We start from the raw sequence: 19,251 nt of genomic DNA on the forward strand, positions 1-19,251 counted from the left end.
CTCAGGTGAAACGACGAGCAGCTTGATAACCCAGAGGAAGAACGATCCCTGTAAGATCGACTTGCTTAAAGCAGCCGCCGTCAAACTGCTCTCAGCTGCGGACTCCTCGAACAACAAAGACCTCTGCCACGTTAACACATCTTTATATTTATTTAAACTCCAACAAAAAAGTTCATAAACAGCATTCACTGATTTTAATTTATCATCTGTTGTGGCCCAAAGAGTAAGTGGACAAAGCAACTATAAAATTTCACAAAGTTCATTCATATAACGTTTGATTGTATCCTATTTGATCCATTAAAAAAAAACACATTATGCACAGTTAAAAAAAAAAGTTTAAACCAAAAGGAATATATCTGAGAAAAGCATTAACACACCAACTGTTTCATTGTTAAACTGCTTATTTTTTTTTGTGGAAAGTTATTCTTCTTTTAAAAAAACAATGTGTGAGTATCCACCACAATCTCGCACACACAGCCTTTGAAATAGTCCTTTATTTGCTTTAATCGTAAAATTTGCTCTTCTGTGTAACGTATGCATCTTGAACTGATGCAGCTTAATTTAAAGACAAAAACTAAAACAGCCCCACATGTAGAATAATGAAAATAAAGCTAAATAAAAATTAGTTACTTTTTAATCATGATAATCGAGGAGATTATACTAGACTTTTCCTTCATGTCACTCATGCCATCTAAAAGATATAAAACACATGTTGATCTGCAGTCAATGTTGGATTAAAACCTTAAAATCATGACAGAACTGATATGAGACGAGTATCTCGAGAACTGGTGCCAGCTCAGTTGTGTGAACGCCGAAAGGTTTAATTTCTTACACCAGCTGTTTGTTTAGGTGTGAGTCCATTGGTCACAGCACCTCCCTGGGAACGGTGCATAGCACAGGGGTTTGAGCCCTCTTCAAAGCTTTTGTAAGTGTGACACTGATTTATGACACATTTATGATCAAGTATGAAGATTTGGTTATATGTCAGTCTTTTTTTTATGGTTCTCGTGACTGAGGTTGTGCTCTCCATACAGACTTGGGTTCTCAGCCAGCGTGGCCCGGACCTTCTTCTTCTCCTTAAAGCGACCGGAGTGGGAGACCTTGACGTGGCGGCCCTTGGTGGCAGATTTATCTACGATCTTCTCCAGTCTGGCACTTAACTCACTGTCCATATGGTCTGGAGGGCTGTTTGAGTGCTCCTTGTTCCCGTTGTTGCTGCCGTACTCTGCAGGGATTTCATACAGAACCTTAGGTTCAGACTTCTTCTTGCGTAAAAAGGTCAGCTTCCACCAGCTTGGATCAGCCATGGCACCAACACAGACCGGAGGACTGACCTGCAGGGACCAGAGCACACAGTTAAGACTGCTGAGAACTGTCCCTACATCTGGTGTTAACATTTTATCATAGAGGAGGTTCCATTTCAGCTTACCAACATATCTCAGATAGATGTCTGACTGTATGCCCAGTTTTACTGTACGGACCCAGCCCAAACAACTCAAAAGCCAAGTGATGGCACATTCGGCTGTGTTCCTCATCAAAAGGGAGCCCACTATGGCTTAATCATGGTGTGTGGAGTGTGTGGATTTGAGTCTGTATGGGCAGAAGATTGACACATTTGGACCAGTATGTGTAGTGACTAGAATTTCCTCCGTTTCAGCACCCAAACCTGGCTCCTATATAGCCGACCGGCCGGGTTCGAGTCATCGTGGGGCCATTTCTGATAAAGGTCGTGCACTTAAATTATACGTCTTTGGGTTACGATGACTTCAGAGTATTTTAAAGTGAGGGAACAGTAAAGAGGATTTTTCGTATTATCTGGCAGTATGAAAGGCTTTAAACATTTGTGATTTATTTGATCATGAAGTCTCATCTCTTTTGTAAAACAGACCTCAGAACAAACCCCATCATTCGGTGAAAAACATTCACTCCAAACAACCATCACAGACACACATGATCCCATTAATTGAAACACTAATATTCATATCAATAACATGATCTAGAGAAGTTTCAGAATCTCCTCGACTGAAGCTTTATGATTGAGGAAACAAGGTACGTCTTGTAGATAATAGTAACGACCCAGCTTTGCAGTAGCAGTCATGCGTAATTAATGCATAACCTTATGCACCAGATGCTTAGTTGCATAGGATCATGAGTGAACACTTTTATAGAAACCATTCAGAAAATAGGAGGCACTTTTATAAGTTATTGTAGTTCACAGATCAGATCCACAATGTGCAACAAGCGGAGCTATTACTGTTGACTGATCTCATGATTAAGTATGGTACATACCGTCAATCTACTGCCTCAACAAATTCCAATGTTTTCATAATGCTGAGCTGTTAGACCCACATTTCAGTTTAAGGAATTCTGCTCGTCATCAAAATTATTCTTTAACCTGAAGAGAGCTGAGCCAAAAGAACACAAGACTGTAACATGAAGTAAAAAGCAGTGGTCCCAGTCTGGATCCTCGAGGGACGTCTGGGAATGGAAACACACTACGGAGCTCCTCGAGTCATGTGATCTATTGGCCTAAAGACCCAGCAGACTCCTGCTGCTCAAAGCCACAACTGACCTCTGAAACTGAAAGCGTCAAAAGCTTTCAGATATCAGTTTTTAGATTCAACAGCGAAGGTTCAAACTTAGTTACTTTGAAAGGATTAAAGAAGTAAGAAAGAAATATTGTGTACAGTGAATAAATCTCAGTATGTAAAGTAACTAGTAATGTTCTTTTTTATTTAATAGGAATGTTATTTACTACTTCTAGACCCTCTTATTAGTCTGTGGATGTCAGATGCTGTGTTTTATTGTGTATCTAAGGAATGTAAATAAAATGAGCATTTTACATGAAATAATCTCTTATTGGCTTGCGATGAATGTGAATGTGAAGTGTAATCTGTAGATATGATAATCTAGTTTTGCAAACATCTCCACCCACAGTGAAATGAAAGGACAAGACTTTTTCCTGCAATCTTTTATGTGAAGCATGTGGCCTGTCTCACCTCCATCTCTGAGTGTCTTCAACCTGTAGAATCAGCCTCTAAAATCACATCTCAGTCCATTTTTATCATTTATAACCAAATGCCGAACGCATCTGTCCACTGCGAGTTTTTATGACAGAAACATTTCTACAGAGTTTTGAGACTGAAATACATCGATATCATTTAAAAGCCACCAAAATTACTCGTATTTGGTGGTTTTATACTAAGATAAATTGGTAAAAGTGGTTCAGAATGTGATACAATGGTTTAATCATAAGATGATGTTGCTTCAGTAGCTCAATTCAATTATTCTCAGCAAAGTCCAGATACTTTCAGCTTTTCCTGATTCCATCTCTTCCCCTTTCCTCTACATGTAGAAGTTTTTTTTAGCTATCGACGATGATAGTTGGCAGAGCGAAAGGAAGACTCTTTAAAATCATCGATTCACGGGATTTAAGGACGCACAGTGTGAGTTTTATAATGGAACTTTATTCAAGTGCTTGGGTTGCAAATGTATCACATGCATTCGTCCACTTCCAACACTACACAAACATCATCCTGGTGGTTATGAAGGGTTGTAAATGACTCGTGATTTTCATTTTTGATTGAGTTGTATTTCTGTCTCCTCACTGAAAATCACTGACCAAATGTCTGAATCATCTCTTTTACCGAATGCTGGCCACTTTCTGGTGGACAAAAAAGACAAAATAACAGGTAATAGTTATTATAAATTGGTGCCTGTCCTACACGTTGAAAAGCAGACTCTCTGCACCTGTTCTAGCTGCCTACTGTTACTTGTGTGGAGACACTCAGATGGACAAACACAGCAAAACCAACAACATTTCATAACAACACGGAGGTCACGGAAGGTAACACATGCAGCACGGTGTGATGTGCCTTCAAATTCTCAATATTTCCATCTGAATTGTGGAGAACAGTGACAGTCCACGCATGATTTCTTCTGCAGATTTGTGCTTTTGATGGGCCGTCACTGTCTCATTGTTCATCCGCCAGTTCAAAAGTACAAATAACAATGTGTACTCAGCATGTACTCTGCAGACTCGTTCATAGAAAGCCGACAGCGTGGCTGCCTTCTTTCACCTGTGGCACATCTCTGTGATTAGATGAACCAACACCTGAAACTCTGCTCTCAGCTGATGAATTAATGATCACCCGAACAGGATCCTCTGTCACTCCCATGTCATGTGTTATGAAAACTACACACTGATCGGGAAGCAAGCTGCTGTGTTAGTGCTGAACCTGCAGCTCGGAAACTTGTTATGCAACCACAGAGCTAGTGTTGTAACATGACTGAGTGCTGCTATATCAACTTTTGACATGATTTTGGTTTCATTTGTTTTGTTGAATGAATACAGAGGCAACAATAGCTTCTGTGATCCTCCGCTGCCTGGTAACCATTCTGCTCAAACAAAAAACTTCCTTATGAAACAATTATTAACTCAGTAATCTGACCGCATGGATCATAAAAGGTTTATTGTTTGGCATTGTTTGGAAAATGACTATAAATCCACCTACTAATAAGAAAAGGTAACCTCGCTACGTTTCTGTTTTCTTTGACTCATTTTGTGTGTTTTAAAATTCCTTTTGTTTCATTCAATTATTGCCTGTGAATTCCCTTTTTTCTGTATATCTATATACACAAAAGATTTAAGATTATTTTCTCTCTGCTTGTTTTATTACTGTGTTGTTAAAGCTGCTGTTTTCTGAAGAATAACACACAATATTCAGTTGTGAAACATGTGATGTCATGTCCAGAGGTCAAGAAGGCAGATTGTATCTGCTGATATAACAAAACCCGCTGGTAAAGAGAATAGAATGGCTGCAGAATGGTTGTGCTTCATTTCTGTTGCACTGACTTTGGTTAGGTTGTTTCCTCAATAACACAAGTGTATGACATTATATACCAATCTGATAGAGTGGAGGTAACAAACTAGCCTGTTGAAGGGAATAAAGAGTCTTCTATTAGGTCTAAATTCTCCAAATTGTTTGTTATCCATGAAATTAATGAGATTTGTAACTTCGGTTTTACTTTAATGGCGCTGCTGACTGAATTTGAAGATTTTTTTTAAAGAGAGATGTACAGAAAAAAAATGGCCTTGGACTGAAAGGTGAAGGAGAATACAAGAGCTCCAACAATAAGTTAAAATGAATAGTTTAAAAGGTCGTTTTCAGTCCATTTCCAAGTAAAAATATAAAAATACTCTCAGTAGTTTTGCTGCTTTTCTTTGAACATTTGTGTTTTTCACATTTGGTGGCTAATAATCTGAAGAGGTCATTTTCAGGCTGAGATCTTTCTTTGACATATCAAATAGTTTCACAATCACAACAGATGAAAACTATCACTATCGTCTCTTCTCAGGTTAAGATGTTCATTGTTTGACGTGCTCCTGAGAAGAGCCCAAAACCGCTTAAAGAATTTACTTCCATGCTCTGTTAAAGGTGAATTATTTAAGTATTCAATTCAGAAAGTGACAGCATGGACGTTTGTTCAATGGAAACTAAAAGAAACTAAGATCAGATAATTAAGATTAGATTTATTGTCATGTAGATACAGGGTAATGCACAAAATTACTCCTCTGCATTTAACCCACCCAGGTTGGCACCTGTTGAACATGCTCAGGGTCACACACTCATGGAGACAGATGCCATATACACTGGCCTTGCTCAAGGGCACCTCAGCAGTGGCATAGAGGTGGACTTCCACCCCTCCAGCTGTCAGTTCACCAATCTTTGAGTGGTGAGAGTGGGAATCAAACCGTCAACCTTCCAGTAATCAGACAACCCACTCTAACCACTGAGCCAACGCTGTATTTCTGCTTTATCGTTAAAAGTTTGGCATTTGAAATGTTGGGTTTAGTGTAGGTGAAACAAAAGATTACATTTTTTTTGTGTTTTCACCATTTAGTTGACTACATCCGTAATGAAAGATCAATTATATTTACTTTAAAGCTGTGGGGGAAAGCTGCACTACTAACTCATACTTATTATACCACAAAATAGATTCATTTTAACATATTTTCTAATAAACCAGCTACTTTGTAGCTATAAAGCAGATCAGAATCATCCAGCCTTCCCACAAATAGCTTTAAGATGATGTTTTAATGGAATTTGATGTTTATTCATCAAATATACACTCAGATCTGAACTGTGTGAAATCCAAAAAGTATGTGGGCTTCATAAATACTACAATGTCTCTTTTATTAGGGCTGAAAGGAAGCAAAGAGGGGGGCAAATTTCCCTTTGGTGGGGTTATCTTTTATCATTCAGCATCTGTCTATGCAAATAAAAGGTCTTCGCCCTTTACAGAAACATTCATCAGACTCTTATCGGAACTACGTGACATTTGGCAACTGGCACGTACAATACAGAAAGCTTCAAGACATAGATTTTGATTTAATGTTGCACCGTGGTTTGGATATTGACTTGAAATCTGTCATTTAGCATATTAAAACACACTTCTTGTACTCTTATACAGGCTCCTCTGTGCCATAATGCTGAAGCACGGCCCAGTGTTGCCTAATTGCCTGTATTTCTGAGTTAGCTACTGAACCAGGAAGAGCTTTTATGGGCTGCTGCAGCAACCGTCTAACGCACAGCGTTTACCTCTCTGCGTCTTCGCTGTTGTTTTTCTCGAGATCTTAGATTCAAATCTAAAGTGTATTCCTATTTTTTGTCTTTAAAAGCAGGCTGTTCTGTTGCAAACATTCAAAGAGCATTTGCATAGTTTTTGTTGACTCTCCATCAAGCAGTTTCTGCAGAACAAAGTAACTGCGCTGCACTTTCACGTCATGTTAAATAGCAGATGATAGCAGCACAATATGCACTCATATTTCTTTTTTTGAACGGAATGTTTGACTTAGATGTGACCTTTGAGACAAAAACTCCTGTTGACATAAAAGAGGCCACTCCATGGTTCTTTTTAATAAGTTACCATGTATTTTGCTATGTGTGGGTGAGCTGCTCAGCAAAGCCTCACGGATCACAGCGGGAAGGTAACACTGTGGCAAGGTAACACGTTTGGAAATCACTAACCAGCTGCAAAGTGTTTCAGCAGCGCAATGCATGAGCTGCAGAGACGGAGGCTCAGAGGAGGCTCCAAGGGCACCGAGGCCTGTGCTGCTCTCATAATGAAGCCGGAGGCTCAGTAGACTCTCAGGTTTCCCTCCTCATGCCAGACTCACTCTTGTCCCAAGCTGATGAAGGGGTTTTTCCTTGTCTGCTGTTTATGATAATCCTAATTTGCATCAGTCAAAGTGTCGGTAATTCTTGTTATTTTTTTGTATTTGTGGACATTTCTAGGAAGTGGCAGGGAGCTTTTTTTCTTTTAATGGCAGCAAAGTCCATCAGTATCATGACTGCAATCACTTTTATGATTAAGCTTGTGGCAATCTTGAATTAAGGTGGGTACTGCTATCACTCAGGCAGTTTCAGTAGCTTAGCACACCCCACATATCAAAACATATCTACAGATTGTGCTTTTGTGATATTAGTTTGGTTTCCTGCTCTCTGTATTTGAATGTGTATCAATACACTGAAAAAAAAGGGTAAAAACTAAATTATTAATCAAAAAGTCCATAATTGTTTGTCTTACTTGGACGTAATACAAAGAAAAAATGCAAATGCTCACATTGATGAAACTGAAGCCATTATTATCTGTGATTAGCCATTATTGACTGTTAGAATATAAAACAAGTCTTGAAATATTAATTTCTTCCTGTAAAAACCCCTTAATATTAATTTTACTATGATTAATCATGAAAAGACCACAATTTTGCATAAAAATTGTCGTCATGGGTGTTCAAGCTAATGTTGTTCTTTTCTTACTTTTTACTTACTCAGACTCCAGCAGATTGACTTTATTATATAATAATATCAGATAAGCCAGCAGATTGTTGCATTTGAGAAGTTTGAACTGCTTATTTTCGCCTCAGCCATTACTTTAAAAATACTTTGCTTGCCAAGACTGTTGGTCAGTCCGTACATGACTGCCAACACTGACGGCACACTTGAACAAGTCTGCTTTGATGTGTTTATGACAGAAAAGTGTTAGTTTTGTTTCAAAGCTCATAAAACCCAAACAAAAGCTAATTATTTGAGACATACAACAGCTTCTAGCTGCACCTGTTGTCTTACCTTATTGATAATGAAATGCCTGAAGGAAAATCTCTCAGATATGAAACTGCCCCAACATGCCGACAAACTCTGTTCTTCCTCTGTTTGTTGTTCTATAAATTTCTTCTTGTCCTCAGGTGAACAGGTGTAGCATCTCTGTGCCACTGCCTCTCCCTCCTACATTGTCCCTCTGTCCACCACTTAAGCACACACCCTCCACACACACACACACACACACACCTAGAGCCCGCCCAGCTGAGTGCAAAAAGTGTTGTAACAGAGACCTTGCTTCAGGCTTGTCCAGATCAAAAAGACATCAGGACTAATGCGATGAGCAGTGTTTCAAGCTGCAAATGAAATTCTTCTGTCAGTCTCAGTGTTGTTTAAGTGAGTAAGTTGGATACAGAATAAAGTCACCTTTTATGTCTGTGTTTTCCTGTTGCTGGAGAGGAAGGCAAAGACAGATAGAACTGTTTTGCATGTGTAAAATCACAGTCAGTGAATGGACGCTTGCTTTGTAAGTCGGTCACTATTCAAATTACCTGAAATTAGGCCACCAGAGTGAGAAACACTGCAGGAATCTAGTATGTTTTTGTCTAGCTTGATGTCACATGGTAGCAAAAAGAGTTGTGTTAATGGTATTTTCAGTGATAACATCATTTTAATACCAAAAAAAGACACTCAGGGTCACTTTGAACAGGCCTTAAAGACAAAACCAGAGCTGTGTAACCCAACTAAATGATGTTCTGTTCTGAAAAGTTCCGAGTGAGTACGTTCACACAAACTTAAAGTTTTGTGCCACTTTTAAAGTTAAATTTTTTATTATAAAATCTTATAGTTCACTGACAACACCAACTTTTCAAGATATAGATTTTACATAAAAACATATGACAAGCCAATTGCACATCTTTTCACATCAAAGTAGTGGCTTCCAACCTGGAAGACACTAACAGCACCACATTAATTCCTCTGCACTCATGATCTAATGAAATATATAAGTCAAAGAATGGTTTAAACACCCTATAATGAAGTCATCGTTTCTCCAATACAGCAAAATACAGCTGTGAGAACAAATATTTGATGAGATGAGTAACTTTTTATTTAATTCAAACCTAAAAAAAATATGAGTGTGTATGCAAAAGTTTTAACGTGTTGTTTGATATCAATTTCTCAGCTGAAAATATGGCTGCATAATTTCAGTTTTAGAGGAGGTGCACCGATGAACCAATACATCAAAATTACTGTATAACAGTGTCTATTTTGATCAAATGCACAGTTCTGCAGCCGCCTCCAGCGGGTCGGCAGTTAGACTCGCAGAAACTGCTTAGGAAGGGGTCACCTGTAAGCAAGACCAATCAGCGAAGACCCATCAGGTGCTGTGGAAGATGTGGAGGATGTATACATATTTATATGTAATACAATTTAAAAGCTACAGAAGAGATTAAGAGAAAAACTAAACAAGAGAAATTTGATATATAAATAAACAATCATTTGATGTTCACTTGCATAGATAAAACAAATCATTTAATTTTGTATAGTTTTTGAGTTTAATGTAAGACATATGACTGGCTTGTTTCTAAATGTCAAAGTGGGATTTCCCTACCTGTTCCAAAGTAATCCAAACAAGAAATGATGAATCGCCTCAAATCCTTCTGGCTGTTTTATGAACACAATGTTGACAAATATAATTTGAAACCAAGTGGGTCTTGTATTTTTCAGTTTTATACAAGGAAAAAGATAATTATCCATATCAAATTGGTCAAAATAAAAATGCCAGAGATATTTAAGTTTACTGAGTTTGAAAAAACACGATAAATCCTGTTCATCATTCCACATAATTAAGTGTCGCCCTCTAGCGACATATTTGATTTACTGCATCAAATGTACCGAAATCTCCACCAATCAGATGCAGTCTTCAGCAAAGTCTGCTGTCATTGGTCAATCCTTTTGGATAGTGTAACATCGCCTGTTTCCATTGGGTCTACTTCTTTTAACGTGTCACAAACTGTGAAATCCGGATGGTGACATTAAAATTCGTAGATATAAACATTTAGAGTAAATGAAGCGGGGCAATTGTGGTTTGTAAAGTCGCAGAAACAATGGAGGTGAGTTTTAACATACTCTCTCTGACTCGGTTGTATTATTGAGAATGTGAGCGAAGGCTAACTAGCTGCATCACAGTCAAAGTCCAGTTAACTAAACAAGAAACACAAGATTTATTCTTCACACAAGTTACAGGTTATCTACTGTTGTTTATTTAGATGATTTTTCTGTCCTCTTAGATGTTTTGTGTTGTCTGTGCAAACTGTTAAGGTTGTTAACGTTCCCATTGTAATCTATGTTGCTACAAAAGAAGGGAAAAAGTGGAAATCACTGATGATCTGACTCTTGCCTCCCTTCGACAGAATATTAAAAATCTTCCCATCGACATTCAGAACAGCAAGCTTTTAGGTAAGACAAAAATGCATACCTTCAAATGTGTTATTGTGCCTAATGATTCTCCCGCAAACTTTAAGCTGCTATTACTATCCTGTTTAAATGTAATATGCTGTCTGGGACATATTGCTCAAAAGATGCCACATCCATGAAGTATCTATAATATTTCATCACTCTTTTGATTGCAGACTGGCTGCTGGATCGCCGTCACTGTAATGTTAAATGGCAGAGTGCAGTAAAGGTAATCAGAGAGAAGATCAATGCTGCCATCCAGGACATGCCAGAGAATGAGGAGATCAAGCAGCTTCTCTCCGGCTCATGTAGGTCCCTCATAACACCGGACCATTCCTCTCCAAGTGTCAGACTTCAGCTACTGCTTTAAAATAAGAGCCAGCAGGATTTTCTGCAAGATCTAGCACAGGTTTTTTTTATTTGTTTCCAGCATCATCAAAGACAATCTTTATTATTAATTAGCTTATATTGACTTTGATGCCAGATTTTTGGACAGAGGCATGTTACTCGCTGTGTTGCATTTTCTTATAACAACTCTGTAAGCGTTTGGAAACTAAGAGGCCTGATTTTTGTTGTTTTGAAAGAGAAAAGTAATATAGGATTTTGACTGCTCAACAGTTCAGGTCCTCATTTCATTATGCGCAACAGAAATAATTATTTGCTGTTGTTTTCTTTGTCGTTTTTAAGAACAAAGGTACCTATTTGGCGGCTATCGTTATGTAATAAAAAAAAGTCTTCTTTCTCTGTCTGAATGCAGAATAAATCAGCATCCCTTGTTGTGTTTTTTGTGTTTCTTACTTACAGACATTCACTACTTTCACTGCTTGAGGATAGTGGAGATACTGAAGGGAACTGAAGCTTCATCCAAGAACATCTTTGGCAGATATTCATCTCAGAGGATGAAGGTGAGAGGATCCAAACAAGCTGCTTTTTCTTTCTCCACCAAGATTTTTTTTTATAATGTGAGTGTCATATCTGTTTTTGTTTTCACAGGACTGGCAGGAGATTGTGTCCCTTTATGAAGCAGATAATGTCTATTTGGGTAAGTGTAACTCAGAAATAAGGGAGAACCCATAACCCCATGGATTCTTTGTGGTCTGACAACATCTCTGAGCACAGTTACACACAGATTCAGTTTAATCATGTGGATAAAAGCTGGTCGTAATATCAGATGTCGTAGTTATGAAAGAAACGGCCGACTTTGTCGATGCTGTTTTTGTTTTTTCAGCATCATTAGCAGAGCTTACACAGGGCAGTGTCCAGCTTAGTAATGAAAAATGTTTGCGTGTCTCAGCGGAGGTGGCCAGCTTGTTGATTCGTAATGTAAGCTATGAAGGGCCGGCTTTGAGGAAGCAGCTCGCCAAAGCGCAGCAGCTGCAGCAGGAGCTCAGCAGACGGGAGGTGGAGTGCCAGAGCTCAGCGGCAGAACTAAGGGAACGTTACTTTGCTGCCTGCAAACAGTATGGCATCACTGTGAGTACAAGAACACACACACACAGAAGAGGGTAACAGACACAAACTGTACCAACACGACCAAGAACTGTTAACAGACAAAAAAATGACTTCCTCTTTCTTGATTTTTTTTTTTCTGTGATAGGGGGACAATGTACCACGAGAGCTTCAAGCTCTGGTGAAAGACCTACCAGCGGTCCTCGATGAAGTTGGAAAAGATGCAGCAAAGTTAGAGGAGCAAATTCAGCTTTATGCTGCTTTCACAAAATTTGTGTGTGACTGGTGGGTTCATGATGAAGATACGTGTATGTCTACATAGCCTTTATTATAGAGTCATGTGAGGAAACAGGTTTAGCATATTAGCACATGATAAAATCATCTTGTCTTTGCTAGGTCAGAAAAATGTGAAAAATACAACCTCAGATGAAGAACAGCAAAATTAAGAAGCAGTGTGTGAAAAACTAAGTGAACCCCATGATTCGTCAGCTTGTAGAAGCACCTTTAGCAGCAGTAAGTTGAAGTAATGGTTTCCAGTGTGACATTATCAGTCTCACATGGTTGTGGAGGAATCTTGACCCACTCTTCTTTCCAGCGCTGCTTCAGCTCATTGAGGTTTGCAGCATTGGTTTCTGCACAGCTCTCTTAAGGTCCCACACCACAGCATTTCAGTCAGGCTGAGGTCTGGACTCTGACTGGACCATTGCAGCACCTTGATTCTTTTCTTTTTCACACATTCTGTTGTAGATCTGCTGCTGTGTTTGGGATCTTTGTCCTGTTGATGAGCCAGTTTCAGCCCAGCTTTAGCTGTGGGACAGATGGCCTCACATTTGACTCTAGAATACTTTGGTATCCAGAGGAGTTCATGGTGGACTCAATGACTGCAAGGTGCCCAGGTCCTGTGGCTGCAGAACCAGCCCAGAACATCAGCCCTCCACCACCGTGCTTGACAGCTGGTATGAGGTGTTTGTGCTGATATGCTGTGTTTGGTTTCCTCCAAACGTGCTGCTGTGCATTATGACCAAACATCTCCACTTTGCTCTGGTCTGTCCAAAGGACATTGTTCCAGAAGTCTTGTGCTTTGTTCAGATGCAGCTTTGCAAACCTAAGCTGTGCTGCCATGTTCTTTTTAGAGAGAAGAGGCTTTCTCCTGCAGCCCTTCCAAACAAGCCATCCTTGTTCAGTCTTTTTCTAACTGTGCTGTCATGAACTTTAACCTTTAACATGCTAACTGAGGCCTGTAGAGTCTGAGATGTAGCGCTTGGCTTTTTCACCTTGGGTGAACTTGCTGGGACGTCCACTCCTGGGAAAACTGGCAGCTGTCCTGAATGTTTTCCACCTGAATGCTCCAGTCCAGGAAACCACTAAAACGTTTGCTTTTATAAAGAAGCTCATGATTAAATAATCAAACACACTTGTTCAGCACCGCCTGACTGCTGCTTGCCCTTATTATTCCTATAGAGGGACTAAGTGTCTGCTTAGTTTTTCACACACTGCTTCTGTTTTTTGGGTTTATTTATGGGACAGTACTTGTATAGTAAAATTGCTAGTTTTTCTTTTTGTTTTTACCGCTCAAAAAGAATCATAAGCCGTGCAGAATGTTATGTGTTTGGTCTCATGAGCTCACATGTGGTTATTTGTAGGTCTGAACCTGTCCTGCCCATGCTCACGTTTGCCCAGAAGAGGGGGAACACAACATTTTATGAGTGGAGAACAGGAAAAGTCCCCACTGTTGTCGAAGGGCCAGTCCTGGAGGAAGCACTTTCTGAATCAGTCGCAGACGATGCGGTTAGTTTTACTGTTTCTAGACTATTTATTGATCATGGTTGTGTAATTAAAAATATTTCACTGTAGATTTAAAAGCTTTTCATTCATTTGTAAATCCGTACAATTTTTATCGTGATTTTCTTTTCTTTTTTTAAATCAGCGTCTGATTCAGATGATCACAGTCAGTAAACAATGTGATGATGCCAACATTTCCCTGTTTTATGTCTTTTATTTATCAGTTATTTTCAGCTGGTTCTGTGAAAACCACAGAAGGCAAAGTCGAGCAGATTCTCACTAGAACTGAATAAACAGGAGGAGTGCAAGCATTAATTTCTGTCCTCACACCAGGACTGAATATTTAGCTGACTAATTTGATGAGGGATTTGTTTGAGCCTCCTAGCTAATGAAAATACCCCCAGACACTTCACAGCATCTCCCTCTGCAAACATGATGGATGTTTGCAACTGTAATGTTTCTACACTCCGGGAAACTCTCTACATTCGGTTGTAAACTGTTGTTTTCCTGCAACAACAGAGACTTCAGTCTTGGCGTGTCACATGCAAGTATAATCACTGTGACTGAGCTGCAGATGTTTATGGGATCCACCACCAAGAATCTTTGTGCCTTTACAGTATTTTACACACACAACAGGATCAGTTTCGCTCGGTGTCCATGCACAATGTTTTAACTACCTGTGTTTCTGCATTGTCTTTTAAAATCTGCTTTAGATTGACTGGGGCGACTTTGGGAAAGGAGCAGATGCCGCAGGCATCACAGTTGAAGATGGAGTAGACTGGGGTATCAGTCTTGAGCCAATGCCTGAGGTAAGACACCTGAGCATAGCAGCATCTTGATTTGTGATTGATGAGGCAGTGTTATTTGATCATCTAAATATTCACAAAAGTTAAAGCAAAACTTTCAAAGTTTCAAGTTTCTTGACAGTTTTCAAGAGACATGGAGACAGACTTGGATCTGAAAACGTTTTGCTTTCCATGTTATAGCGTGTTGCTGCCACCTGGGGGCAGTCTCAGAATTATGTGTGGTGTGGGCTGCTCTTGGCTGAGTGGGTGTGTTGCTGTTGGTTCTTTAGCTTTGCACTGCTGTGGTATCAGAATCAACTTAACTGGCCATTTGGCTCCAGCTGCTGGTGTCTGTAGAAGCATCAAAAGAAATATGAAAAAGGAAAATGGCAGACGTCACAGTGGATAAAGTTCTGCTGATTTTTCTGAGCTTTTCTCATATGCTTTTTCATTCTTTCATCATTATTTATGCTTCACCCTCTTTGTGATTAAATTGGTTTTTGATAGTCCTCTGGACGTCTTTTTGGAGCTTTGTCCGACAGTGTGCATACAAAGAAGGTCTTAAAGGTTAGCTTACAAGGTCCCTGCACTCAACAATGAGCTCCAATTCCCCAAATTCACCATGTCATGACATCAACTTCACAACCAGGGGTACTTTCACTGCACAGCGCCCTGCTACAGTTTCCAAGGGCCATGTGGAAAGACTGTGTAGGAGCTCAGTTAAGTTGGAAAAAATAAGCGTTAAAATCAAGACCTGAGTACTGCAGTATCAGTTTTGAAACTTTGACATCTTCAGCCTGTTCAAACTGAGAAACTATAAAGCTTAAAGTAGTGAAGAAAGTGTAAACATAGTTTGCAAAAATTCATTAAAAAAATGAATGAAATTTCAAATTGAACTGTAATAAAATCCTTTTTAATGTGATGTGCAGTGATGGGCCTCATTGGCTTTAATGAATTCAGATGAACTCATTTAGCATTTGATGGGTGGTGTTGATAAAGGGGCTGTGGATGTCTCTCAGACAAAGCTGTATTAATCAGTCTCTCTCTTTTGTCTCCATCAGGACATTGACTGGGGTGACTGTGAGGAAGCTCCCATTGAAATTGAAATCGTAGATGCAGGCACAAACTGTGAGTGATTTTGAAATAATGATGATTATACAGCTCAGGTTTTGAAGTTTGCAGATACTTAAGACAGGTGTTTAATCTTTTAGGCCCTGAGGGTGTGGCGAGGGGTGAGGATGCTCTGAGTATACTGGAAAACTCTCAGTCACGCAGCCAGTTCATTGATGAGCTGATGGAGGTAAAGAGTGTCCAACTGCAGGCACCATAAACCCACTTAATACTTCTTTGTCACAAAATGGGAGTGAGTTGTGACAGTGTGACTTACCTTTATATTGGAAATAGCAGAGACTGAAAAAGTTATAGTTCTACAGACAAAATTACTGAATGTTTTACACAGTAAATTCATCTGAACTTTCTAAACAGACTCACACTGAACAAACCATAAAACCTCCTCCACAGAGGTTGTAATCGTTAAATTCTGTCCACAGAAAGGCTAACTTTAAGCAGCCGTATCTTGCTGTGACTGCAGTATATTAATATTCAGCCAAACACTCTGGGCAGAAGCTACAAGGCTTCCAGAGATAAGTTGGCATCGGATTTGACAGGATAGTTCAAAGCCTGACAAAAAAACAAGGAAAGTTCACGATTGATTTAAAACAACTTCCAAAATCAAGGTTTAATGATGTCTGGTTCCTCCATTCTGATGGATGTGGTTTCCATGAAGGAGGATTCTGGGAAATCTGACTTTTAAAAGAGAATCATTCAAAAGCCAGACAGAAGAAAAGAGCAACATCCCTCTCATGAAACATGAAAGATGGTTGGCGGTGGTTTGAATCTGTGCTGGACTCGTTGAAATCAGATTTATCAAGAAGCTCTGGAGGGAAACTCATTCCTAACAGTGTCTGAGAGCTCGGTCTCATGGCTCCTTCAACAGCCTAATATTGGACTGTTCTGTTATGAGCTCTGATTAAAATCCAAATTCAGAATCTATGGTTGGAGCTGGCGTTTGGATTAAATGAAACTTGAGATCTGGGAAATCAAACTACCAGCAGAGAAGTATTGAAGTCTTATCAAGAGCCGCTTGTTTGCAGTGATTGCCTGAAAAATGTTGTACTGATGAATCCGTTAAAGGTCCGTAGGGTATTTCCATTTACTGATGTGTTTGAAAGACTCTTATTACAGTACATCAGATACAGTGTGTTTGGTTTTTACCACGTCTGCAAAAAAACCTGAAAACAAAGTCACAACTTCGCTGGTAACCAGTTAGGAGAGACTCCTACAGGTTATATTTGGTCTCTGTTCTTGGTGCCAGTCTGGAGTGTCACTGCTGCATTTTGATTTCCCGATATCAGCAAGAACTGTCAACACATTAAACTCTGTTTGCATCTTATTTAATAAAGTCTGCGGATTGAAAGGTCTGGGCCCAGGTGAGCATTTTAAACCACTGCAGCCGAGATAACGCTGACTGAGTTCTACATAGAAAGAATTGGAATGATTTAGGTGAGGGGAAAGAAAAGGCATGAGCGATGCTTGAATTTTTAACAGGCATTCGATCTAAGAAGCTGGTGCTGACATCGAGTTTTAAGGTGTTAGTTAAGTTTTTGGCCCCTCTTTGTGCTCAGAGAGTAGAGGATTGGGATCTCACTTTTATCCTGGTTGAGGCTTGAGTCATAACTGGATCACTAAGTTTCATCAACAGCGAGACCTGTTATCTGTGACGTTTCAAACCGGTCATACACAGAATTGGTGGTAAACATGTTTATTGTCATTTGTTTAATAGTATTTGAAATAAGTGGTTTTGTCTGTTGGCGCAGCTTGAGGTGTTCCTAACTCAGCGGATCAGTGAGATGGGAGAGGAGAGTGATGTGGTGGCTATGAGCCAGTTCCAGCTGGCCCCCTCTGTCATCCAGAACCAAACCCGTGAACACGTCCGGGAGACGCTCTCTGAGGTGCAAGACCTTCTGGGCCGACTCACCTCCCTGAGGATGCAGCACTTGTTCATGATCCAGGCCTCGCCACGGTATGCTGAAAACCAGAGTATCGGCTTAAAGTCAGAGACCGCATCAAACCATTCTTTTTACAAAAAGCTGTTAAAACCTTTAAAAAAAAGTGTAGCTGATGGCAAAGCAAAAACTTCATGATATTCCCATTTTCTTACTCAGAGTAGCTATAAAAATGAATAAGTAGAAGGACAAATATTTGATAAAAAGTTATTGATGACAGCATTACGTTGGACCAGATCACTGAACATCTTAGATTTATTCCTCTGGAACAAAAAACATCTTAAAATTCAAAATAAGCACAATGCTTATGCAATATGAACTCTTAGATTCCCCCACAAATATTTTCAACACATTTTTACCTAATTTGTGTGATACCCAAAGTGAATTAGTAATAAATAATAAGTAATAAATTAGTAATAAATGTCATGTTGGACTACACTCTTGGACTTATATATTATTATTATTATTATTCTGTTTTAGATAGATAGATAGAAATACATGTTTTTTAGATTTGTTCTTACTTTTGTATTTTTTTATATAAAACTCCCTTCAAGATGGACACGTTTTAGATGTTTTCTCTCTTTTGAAACAAATATTCTTTTTTTTAAATATAACCTGGTCAACCTTTTTGTCAGCAGTGTCATTACATTTGAATGTATTCACATTAGGCAACTTCTCTTTTATACAATGTACAGTATACTCTCTTAGAGTAAGTCCTCAGCTTTATACACAATTACTAGCATGAATTAAATTGTATCAGATTAATGTAATTCAACATAAATGATCTTGTTGCTTATTAAACACGTATTATGCACAGAATCTGATCAGACTTCAGCATCAGTTGGAATATATATTTCCTCATTATTCTTTTTATTAAATGTGTTCAGGTATGTTGAGCGTGTTTCGGAGGTGCTGAGACAGAAGCTGAAGCAGGCAGACATTCTGGTGCTGAAAGCCGCCACGATGGCTGAGAGGAGGCAGGAAGCCTTACAGGAGCAGTCCAGGCTGGAGCCTCGTGTTGACCTGCTGGCAGGACGCACCCGGGAACTCCAGAAACTGGTATTGGATTACTTTCCCTTTTATTTATGTTCACTGGGTTGGTGCTTTCTGATCGAGGAGGTTGCGAAAGAATCAAATACTGAAAATCTAAACCCCTGTCATAAGATCTGTTTAAAAATAACTGAGGGGATATAAAGGAAGTAATATATAATGCAAAGTAAATTTATTATTTATACATCTTAAAGCTTTTTAATCCACAATAAGTGCTGCTGCCATTTGTTGTGACTGTGATTTTTTGCATGTGTTTGCAGACTGAAGCCGACATTTCAAAGCGATACCACAACAGACCTGTCAACCTGATGGGGGTTAATATTTAGGGACTTTCACAGCTGTTCCCAAAGAATGTTGTCATGATCTATGAACAGAAATAAAATGGGGTATTTAATTAAAACTCCTGTGGTTTATGTATTATTTTTTTGTTGTAGATTAATGCAAAACAAGAAATGTTTGACATTTTGGTTTCAAACAAAACTGTTTAAATAAATAAATAAATTACTAAAGTAAGTAATAAACAAAATTTATAGCAAAGATAAGTCAGAAATGTGTTTGGAT

At 39.1% G+C, this 19,251-nt stretch overlaps 2 protein-coding genes across 3 annotated transcripts; one reads left to right on the plus strand and one right to left on the minus strand.

Annotated features, from left to right (window-relative positions):
* Window positions 1–131: 131 nt before the first annotated feature.
* Window positions 132–8,316, minus strand: prr15lb (proline rich 15 like b). Its single transcript, XM_072374181.1, has 2 exons — window positions 8,133–8,316; window positions 132–1,334 (listed from the first exon to the last, which is right to left on the minus strand). The coding sequence occupies exon 2, from the start codon at window positions 1,305–1,307 to the stop codon at window positions 978–980; it is 330 nt and encodes a 109-aa protein (XP_072230282.1). The 5' UTR covers window positions 1,308–1,334; window positions 8,133–8,316; the 3' UTR covers window positions 132–977.
* A 1,757-nt stretch (window positions 8,317–10,073) lies between these two features.
* Window positions 10,074–19,110, plus strand: cdk5rap3 (CDK5 regulatory subunit associated protein 3). Of its 2 annotated transcripts, XM_072373411.1 has the most exons (14): window positions 10,074–10,216; window positions 10,517–10,562; window positions 10,736–10,867; window positions 11,364–11,464; window positions 11,553–11,601; window positions 11,854–12,032; window positions 12,157–12,293; window positions 13,652–13,796; window positions 14,504–14,599; window positions 15,637–15,703; window positions 15,787–15,875; window positions 17,452–17,657; window positions 18,528–18,699; window positions 18,951–19,110. In XM_072373411.1, the coding sequence occupies exons 1-14, from the start codon at window positions 10,211–10,213 to the stop codon at window positions 19,014–19,016; spliced, it is 1,491 nt and encodes a 496-aa protein (XP_072229512.1). In that variant the 5' UTR covers window positions 10,074–10,210; the 3' UTR covers window positions 19,017–19,110. The 2 variants fall into 2 exon arrangements, with proteins under 2 accessions (XP_072229512.1, XP_072229513.1); XM_072373412.1 differs by lacking the exon at window positions 14,504–14,599 and having other exon boundaries at window positions 10,075–10,216; window positions 15,640–15,703.
* Window positions 19,111–19,251: the final 141 nt, after the last annotated feature.

Source organism: Leuresthes tenuis, unplaced genomic scaffold, assembly GCF_036924035.1.
Source record: "Leuresthes tenuis unplaced genomic scaffold, fLeuTen1.0.hap1 SCAF_20, whole genome shotgun sequence".
NCBI lineage: Eukaryota > Metazoa > Chordata > Actinopteri > Atheriniformes > Atherinopsidae > Leuresthes > Leuresthes tenuis.